The sequence below is a fragment of the Gymnodraco acuticeps genome, unplaced genomic scaffold, assembly GCF_902827175.1.
Source record: "Gymnodraco acuticeps unplaced genomic scaffold, fGymAcu1.1, whole genome shotgun sequence".
In the NCBI taxonomy this organism is placed as follows: domain Eukaryota; kingdom Metazoa; phylum Chordata; class Actinopteri; order Perciformes; family Bathydraconidae; genus Gymnodraco; species Gymnodraco acuticeps.
In genome coordinates this window covers 4,029,377-4,038,914 of record NW_022990042.1, presented here as the reverse complement: position 1 = coordinate 4,038,914, position 9,538 = coordinate 4,029,377, and the positions used below count along the sequence as shown (strand labels likewise).

Sequence of the window (9,538 nt, the reverse complement as noted above, 5' to 3'; positions counted from 1 at the left end):
TTGTTATTTTGCTGTTTGCAAAGGGAGAACCGTACATGAAAGGAAATGATGACATCAATTACCATGAAAAGGTAAAAACATTTCTACGTCTAATAATTATATTGCAATATCGTAGTAATGTCAGATGCCACTGATGAGTGAAATGATCTAACACTCTTTTCGAGTGTACATAGTGACTAAGAGGCACTATTATTAACAGAATCACATGCCAAAAATAATCCAGTGAATATTAACGGTGGTGCTGTTCAGGAATCACTTACCATGGAACTTCGGTTCCATTAATACAATAGGCTCAAGTGGTTTGATCAGTCTTCCGAGTAGCAATGCACTTAAACATTTCTTTAAGAAAAAAGAAGGCGAAAACATAAAAACAGTGCTTTCACATCTTGTCTAAGGAATGTTCCACGTAGAAAGAAAAAACTCAGGTCCGTCGCTTTGTCTTTACATACACAACATGGGAACTGATTTTCTTATAAAAGTGTCAAGTGGATAAAATTGTCACTATAAAAATTGTGACAAAGGCAAGTAGCCGTTTTGGCCGTTTTTCCATTTTGAAATCCGCTGTCATATGCCTGATGAATGTGAAAAGAAACGTGTGACCTACGGTGGCTCATAGGTGCAAACACGCTACAACAGCCAAAACACATGCAAATGAAGAAACATCTCCACCAACGTGAAACACATGCGCAGCATTTACTAAAAGCGCTATGTAGACGAAACGCTGCAAGAAGCTCCAAACACAACGGAAAAGGAATATGAAGTTGGCCAACTTGAACTCTTGCAGAGATAGTCCGTTTCATGTGTTTTGAGATTCTTGCAGCGATTTTTTTTATTTTCAGTGCTTTGTATTTGCAGCGATCTGTTTACGCAGCGCTTTTAGTAAACGCTGGGCATGTCAAGTTGGTGAAGATGTTTTTTTGATTTGCATGTGTTTTTTGGCACATTTGTGTTATTTTTTATTTGCACTGTTTTTGAAACGACAGCACGTTTCTCCCAATGGAAACGTTTTAGGACGTTGTAACGTAAAGCCTATTCGAGGCAGAAACACACTTTTGTGTTCCTTAAAGGTTCCATGTCATGGCCATTTCCACTGATCATAATTCCATTTGTGAGGTCTACTAGAATAGATTTATACTGTGCAATTTTCCAAACTCACATTGGTTTCGCATAGAGCATCTCTCAGCGATACACAGCCAAACTCACCCTGAGCGCACACAAAGTCACAGCCGAAGTAAAAACAATAAGTGTGGCTTGATATTGAGTAAGAAAAAGGTTGATAAACGCTGTGAGAATGGGTCTGCAGAGAGAATGGGTCTGCAGAGAGAATTTCGCCACGATCCCAACTGTCTGTTATCAGCCTGCAGCCAGGGAGGAGAGATCAGCAGAGCTGCCTGCACTGAGTGTGTGAGGAAGTCCGTGGATTGGTCAATTTGGACCAATCAGCGGGGGCTTAACGTAACGGCTCCGCGGACGTAACGTAACGGCTCCACGGATTGGTCCATTTCGTTCCGGGGACGACATGACATCATGATGTACCCGGAAGAATCAAATGGACAGTGACGTATCTCCAACGAGGCGTTTTGGGGAGGTATTTTCTGTTTTAGAGTTTTACTCGCTACAGGGTGTACTTTGAGGGTTTTGACTCTGCACACCGTTTACATGCATAAAAACCTTCATAACACACAAGGGGACGGGTAATAACCAGAAAAGCATGACATGTGACCTTTAAGGTGCCGCTTTTCTTCAGTTTATGCTGTTTGTAGGAGACATGGCTGTTCACAGTTTGAAAATGTTTAGCTTCTCAAAGCACAGCCAGCCCTCCGTCACAGCGGCTGGTGATCATGTTGCCCACTTCCATCCAGGTATCCAGGTGAGGGTCGTAGATTTCCACCGAGTCCACCGTCACCGGGGCGGAGAAGTCTCTGCTGGCCGCCCTGCCCCCGACGGCGTACAGCATCCCGTTGACCGCTGACACTGAAACGCCGGCACGAGCAGTGGACATCGACGCCACCTCCATCCATTTCTCCTGTAAGAACAAATGTTGGCACACAGATATAAACAGGATTGGGGAGTAATGGATTACATATAATGGGATTACATAATCAGGATACAAAAAAAGTTAACTGTATTGCCTTACAGTTACATTCAAAAGAATAATCAGATTGCTGGTAATTTTTTTTAAAGAACCAGAGAAACTTCAACCACATATAAACATTGTATTTTACATTGATGTCTGGTTGAGTCTGCACTTCCTTATCGCAGCAAAATTAAGCAAAATGGACTCCAAGCTAGCAAAATATTATACATAAATCTTAAAAAGGTCCCATGTCATGCTTTTCCGGTTATTACCCGTCCCCTTGTGTGTTATGAAGGTTTGTATGCATGTAAACTGGTCAAAACCCCTCAAAGTACACCCTGTAGGGAGTAAAACTCTAACACAGAAAAGACCTGTCTATGCTGCCCCAGAACGCCTCGTTGGACATTTTCTTTTTCATTTTTTTCTTCTGGGAACCAAGTGACGTAACGATGACCCCATGGACCAATTGCTCCAAATGGACCAATTCGCGGAGCCGTTCTGTTCCGTCCGCGGAGTCATTCCGTCCGCGGAGCCGTTACGTTACACACACACACTCAATCTTTTCTCAGCTGCAGCTCCACCGATTTCTCCTCCCTGAGACGGTGGGACGCGGTGCGGCTGTGTGTGAGCACACACACAAACTCCCAGCCAGGCTGCGGGTGTGTGTGTGTGTTCGGGCTGGGTTTCGCTGTGTCTCGCAGAAGGCCACTGGGCTCACAGGGAGGGGGGGGGCAGAAGCTCCAACAAGCCGTTTAGGACAGAGAGTGAATACACATACTATGCGTACACTGGCTACCCGTGGAACTGAGGATCGAATTCAAGGTCTCCGTCCTCACCCACCAGTGTGTCCATGGAACTGCCCCTCCCTACCTCAAGGAACTCCTCACCCCCCATACCTCCTTGCGGACCACCCGCTCCAGCAACTCTAACTTCCTCAAACCCCCCAGGACTAAGCTCCGTACTATGGGAGACCGGGCCTTCTGCTCGGCTGCTCCCAGTCTGTGGAATGCTCTCCCCGACCAAATGAGAGCACCACAGACCGTGGAGGCTTTTAAAAAAGGCCTAAAAACCCATCTCTTCAAACGAGCCTTTGCCTAGACCTTTTTATTTATTTTTGTATTGCTTTTTATTAATTCTACCGTGTTGTGTAATGTTTATTTATACTGTTCATGCTCACTACTTGTAGCACTTCGGGATTTGAAATCAAATATGAAGTGCTTTATAAATGGAACCCATTATTATTATTATTATTATTATTATTATTATGCAGAGATGCTGTATGAGAAACCAATGTGTGTTTGGAAAATTGCACAATATAAATCTATTTTAGTAGACCTCAACAATGGAATTATGGTCAGTAGAAATGGCCAAGACATGGGACCTTTAACAAGCTGGTAGTGTAGTATAATAGTCATCATGGAGCTTAATGGTTATGCTCGGGGTAACCCTGAGAAAACTTTTATTTCGATTGTGGTTTTGTTTTCACACTGAGCAAATAATAAATATATATTCCCTCTTGAATATTAACACAACAGTAGAGCATTCATTTGAAAACGTCTAAAATAACTTTTAAGAAAGATTTGTGATTTTGAATAGTTTTTAAAGGTATTACTGAACATTAATTGATCCCACTTCACCTCTTCTGGACAGTACTTCTCCACCGTGTCCAGTGCCCCCAGCGCCTCGTTCCAGCCACCCACGGCGTAAATGCAGTTATTGAGGCAGGCGACGCCCACGTAGGCCCGACGCGTGACCATGACGGGGAGAGCGCTCCATCGGCGAGAGATGGGATCATACACCTCGGCTGAACGCAGCTCCATTCCCTCGTCACTGATGCCTCCAATCACGTAAATAAAGCCTGGAAGGAAAAGTAAAAAATTCACTGCAGTGTCATTGTTCACACTTTAAATAACAAAGAAAAAGGCTATGAACACACCTTGTAGCTCACAGCAGCCGAAGTAGTACCGAGGGACGGCCATGCTTCCGATCACCTCCCACCGGTTCTCCTCCGGGTCGTATCGCTCCATCGTCTTCCCGATCTCCGAGCCAATCCAACCACCTGCAGGAGAACAGGAAAATCTTCAGCTTGTGCTTTTTTATGATGTTTCCCAAATTGCACTTGTTATCTATTTATTATCATTGGACTAAATTATTTGGTTGAATTTTTACAGCTTTTCATTGTCCCATGTTATGCACTCATGTTATGTTATTCTATTGCTCAATCCAGCTGTGTCATTGCATGTATTTTATTGCCCTTAAAAAAAGGTTTTTGTATTTTTACCTCCAAATTATTAACTTTTTTCTTAATTATTTCAGTGTAAGGCTTAAAGTTGACATGCTTTAATATACAAAAAGGTCTTTATTTTCCTCATACTGTCTATGCTGCAGCACCTCTATTCACCCTCTGTCTGATGTCCTGCACTTTAACCTATCACATACAGAAGCGCGAGTGTAACATAGTGATGTCATTATGTTACGGAAGTAAATAACGGAGTCTAACGGAGGCGTTTCAGGCAGGGGGGGAAACTCCCTCCGGAGAGAACTTTTGGATTTTAGCCTTTGCAGACCATTTACATGCACACAAACTATATAACACACTACAGGAAGGGGAAAACCCTCAAAAGCATAACAAAAAACCTTTAAGAGTCCTCCTTTTTTCTTAACAGCACTTATCAGGCCCTACCTAGAGTTTTGTCAATACATTTTATTTTACCAAGAACAGCTACACGACTAATAGATTTTGTGACATTGTGTGTTTGACAAACATGGTGCTACTGTGGCATTTACCAAGTGCATACAGAGCTCCGTGGCAGGGGCAGACGCCGACCCCACAGCGCGGGAAGTTCAAAGACGCCACGGCGGCCCACTGCTTAGTCACCGGGTCGTACCTCTCAGTGCAGTCAAAGATCATCGAGTCTTTCTCCCCTGGGGAAACACAGATTATTTCTTACAGACTGAAGACTGTTGAGGTTATTTCATTCCTGGGTTTGAAACCCGACAGCTCTCTCACCTCCCACCACGTAGATCATGCCCTCCAACACGGCGACCCCCAGCCCGCTGCGGGCCTGATGCAGGGACGACACCGTGGTCCAGTACTGGTTGAAGGTGTCGAAGCGCTCCACACAACTCAACGCGCGGCTGTCACTCCAGCGGCCGCCCTGCAGCCGAGTGTAGCCCCCTGGGAAGAAATATAGAGATAATGTGGCATTTCAGAATCAAAAGTCCTTTATCCCTCCAAAAGTGGGGACATTTACATTGTTACAGCAAGGGGAGAGTGCAGAAAGAAGGTGTAGACTAACGTTGTTATATTTAGTTGTACTTATTAGTTTGATGGAGACAACAGAGATACTCTTTTACGGTACGTCCACCATCTTGCCGGTGGGCGTGTCTGGCGTGCGACCAACAACCAATCACATTAATCTCCCGCCCCGGACACACAGGCACGCGGTTTGATTGGCTAGAGCTTGTACTGGCATATGATTTGATTGGCTGACGCTTCCGTCGAAGCTTGAAAAGTTGAACTTTTCTCAACTTTTGAAGCGAGCAACGGAGGCCAAGCGACGCGACGGAACCACAATGCAGTTCGGCAAAGCCTGACGTCACCCCATTCAAAGTGAACAGGAAGCGTCTCCGTTGAAGCACGCGAGGCTGCCGTGTGGACGTACCGTTAGGGTTTGTTGATTGTTACGTGTCTATCTGAGAGAAAACTCCCTCTGGAGGGAACACAGAGATTGTAGCCTTTGCAGACAAATTACATGCACAAAAACCAATATAACACACTACAGGAAAGGCAAGCCTTGAAAAGCATCAGGGCCACTTTAACAAATGTAAAATGCACAGTGTTACTTCAGAGTAACTTTTTCTGGTGTTTCTTATTTAGAGGAAATCAATCAGGTGAATTTTGAATGTTGACAAAGGTCATGTGAAACAGCACCTATAGCATAGAGGTATTTTCTGGCTTTTCTTCTGGGTCTCATCTTGGCTGGTTGGAGCTGGCTGTACATCTTATTCTCTTTGGGAGACTTTGTGACTTCAGTGTATTCCTTAAGAAGAGTCTGCAGTGCCACCCGCAGGCTGAAGTCGGTAATACCTTTAAAAAGCATTTCAAGATGTTGTTAACAATGTAGCTCTTAATCAACGTTACAGCAATATTGTGAATGCTACATCAATACATGTGTAAGATATAAACGTTGGGATGCCAAATGTTATGTTCCCTCACCCTCGATGTACTTGAACAGTCTCTGTGGGGAGAGCAGAGGGAAGCGCACCGGCTCCAACACCTCCACTACGTGTTTTTTCCTCTTTGCCATGTCTTGGAGGACCCAGTCCATGGCTGCCGTGAACACCTGGTACTCATCCTCGATCCTCAGCTCTTCACTTCTTAGGAGCCTCACCAGCTGATCCTTCGACAGGCCCCTGAACTCATCGGTCACACACACCTAAAAGGAAGCAGATGATAGGCAGAGTTGAAATGCTTCCATTCGGATTAAATGCTGATGGTCAGACATTTTTTTACAAGAAAAAGAAGATTTTGACAGAAACACTAGGGATGGGAACTGGTTCCAAATGGTCCGATCCATTGTAATTGTAGCGCTCTGAGGTTTTACATTATCTTAAATCATATGCCAGCATGTTTTTCTGACAGTTTTGTGCTGCAAAATATCTGCGGTATGACGTCAGAATCTGTGTCTACGCAACTTGAACTTCAAACAAATGGGAGTCATTGCGGAGAGGAAGACAAAAGGGGAAAAAACTCAAAAAGTAAGCAAAAGTGCTACTTGTGATGTCTGTAAAATTGGTGTACTGTATTTTAACAAATGTTATAAGGCAGAAATTCAACACTGTGTCCAGACTCAGAGATGCTAAAACAGCTGTGGTGACGCTAAAAAAACCTGTGTAGGACTACTGTCTTTCATGTGAGAAAATGTAACCTACATCAATAGGGAAATAGATAGAGAATCAAACTGATAAGTAGAATAAAGAATGGATTTTGCATCAATCAGAGGTGTTAACTTGAGTCAGATTCGTGTCACAGATTTGATGACTTAAGACTTGGCGGGGCATTAAGATTTGATAAGGGCTTCAACATTAGTTAAGGGCTTTCAGGCATGGCCTGGGACTTGCAAAGGCTTAAGACTTAATTTCAAAATTAATGACTTGGTCGCACCCCAGGTATCAATAAATACAAATATTATCCCTGTCAGAAACAGTGCCTCTTATTATTATATTGTCTCCTACCTCCAGAAAGTGAACCTGAATGTAGTTCTCTGTGAACTCCAGCATCTCCATGCAGGCGATCTGCTCCAGGAACTGAAAGATGCCCACACAGTTGGACGGGTCCATGTGGCCCTTGAGGAACCCTCCGCAGATGGACACCACCTCGTTCAGCTGCAGCATGTCCGCCGCCACCATCAGCTCCTGGACGTTCTCCACCGTCACACTGATCACGCCTGATAGGGAAGCAAAAATGATATAAAACAGATCTGATGGAACATGATGATGTGGGGAGTATCAGAGGAGATGCAGACCTGTGTATATGAAGTCCAGGAGAATCTCAAACACTTGAGTCTCCAGTCCGAGGATCTGCACCTCCTTTTTATCCGCCTCCCTCATCCCCCCGGAGAACAGAGCGGAGAAGTAAGGGCTGCTAGCAGCGAGCACCAGGCGGTGGACCATGAAGACCCGGCTGCCCACCTTCAGACCCACATCACAGAAATCTGTGCGGAGCCGCATCTTGTTCATCTGGGCCAGGATGAGTCTGGCGTAGCGATCTGAGGCCAGCAGAGCCTGCTCCGACGCCTGGGTTGCCATGACAGCACCACCACAACCAGTGGATGCTGACATGGAGGTGGAGGACATAGCAGCTGGGGCAGGTCTGTGCTAACATGGAGGCCAGTATTCCCAAACCCTCCTCTCTAGTGGGTGTCAGCATGAAACACACCTGCAAGACATACAAGCTCATGCATTAACAACAAAACCCACACTTTGCTGTTGTGTAACAACACAACAATGAGGCTTAGTCGGACATATTATAAAGAATATACGTTTACAACGGACTTCCTTGATTGTCTCTTGCTAAAGTCTTAGTGCATTTATAGAGAAGTTACTGTACGTTCCTGTTGCTATTATTTGCTATTAAACATTTAACGAAAAACGACGTTAGCCAGACGTGCTAGCCAACACAGACAGCCATTCAACCATCATATTCATCAGTTTAATACTCCACTGAAATGAGACAACTTTACCACGAAACAACCCCTTCTATAAGAGTGCAAATTCACTTGTATTGGGGGGAAAATATATGAAATTCAGCTTGTTTTTAGCCGTGACTTACCCATAAGTTTACTGATGAGGATGCAGGCAACTTCCGTCGCCCTGCAGACTGTCAACACATCCTCCACGATCGACTGCTCTGGTCTGGCGGTTGAATGTGTCCAATAATGACTAGCCGATCCCCGATAGAGGTACACGCTTTTTACCTGAATAATTTTGTTATGTCGCCACTGACCCTTGTTGTCGGCATGTCCGTCCTAAGAGACAGAGCTTAACATGAAGGTATGAGTTATTTAGCCTAAGTTTGAATTATGTTGTGCTTCCTTCCTTCATTTTGGCCTGTTTACTCAATAACTTTCGCCAGGCTGGTTGTAACACACAACACCAGATGGCAGTGTCGCCTTTGAACAAGCAGCTAAACAAATGGAAGTCCTTGACAACAGCCACAGAAACCTGTACATGTACATGTACATTATCATTATTCATAGCATACCAGCCCCCAGCACAATAGTACTTTTTCAGATACAGCCAGCCAACACTGTCCCATGTCATGCTTTTCCGGTTATTACCCGTATGTGTGTTATGAAGGTTTTTCTGCAGGTAAACGGTCTGCAAAGTCACAAACCCTCAAAGTACACCCTGTAGCGAGTACAACTCTAACACAGAAAATATCTGTCTATGCTGCCCCAGAACGCCTCGTTGGAGATTTCTGTTTTTCCATTGTTTTCTTCCTGGGTACAGTGACGTGCCCATACTCAAATGGACCCATTGGTCCGAATGGACCAATCCGTGGAGCCGTTACGTTACGTCTGCGGAGCCGTTAGGTCCAAAACTTTATATACCAATCCACGGACTTCCTCACACACACACACACACACACACACACACACACACACACACGCACACACACGCACACACACACACACACACACACACACACACACACACACACACACACACACACACACACACACACACACATACCATGTATACATCACTTCAGGGGACATTACATTGACTTACATGCATTTCCTGGAGACTTATCCTAACCTTAACCATAACCAACACATGCCTTACCCTTACCCTAACCCTAACCAAGTCTTCACCCTAAAATTAATGATTCCCCTCATGGGGACCTCCATTTTGTCCCCATAAGGGAGGCGAGTCCCCACACGTGACTATGTAAAC

At 44.7% G+C, this 9,538-nt stretch overlaps 1 protein-coding gene across 1 annotated transcript; it reads right to left on the bottom strand.

The window, feature by feature from the left end:
• Positions 1–1,533: 1,533 nt before the first annotated feature.
• ipp (intracisternal A particle-promoted polypeptide) lies at positions 1,534–8,908 on the bottom strand. The gene is made up of 10 exons (XM_034215174.1): positions 8,412–8,908; positions 7,606–8,018; positions 7,316–7,527; positions 6,297–6,516; positions 6,012–6,167; positions 5,088–5,255; positions 4,865–5,002; positions 4,014–4,136; positions 3,715–3,935; positions 1,534–2,026 (listed from the first exon to the last, which is right to left on the bottom strand). Exons 2-10 carry the CDS (start codon positions 7,934–7,936, stop codon positions 1,802–1,804), a joined length of 1,794 nt encoding a protein of 597 aa, XP_034071065.1. The 5' UTR covers positions 7,937–8,018; positions 8,412–8,908; the 3' UTR covers positions 1,534–1,801.
• Positions 8,909–9,538: the final 630 nt, after the last annotated feature.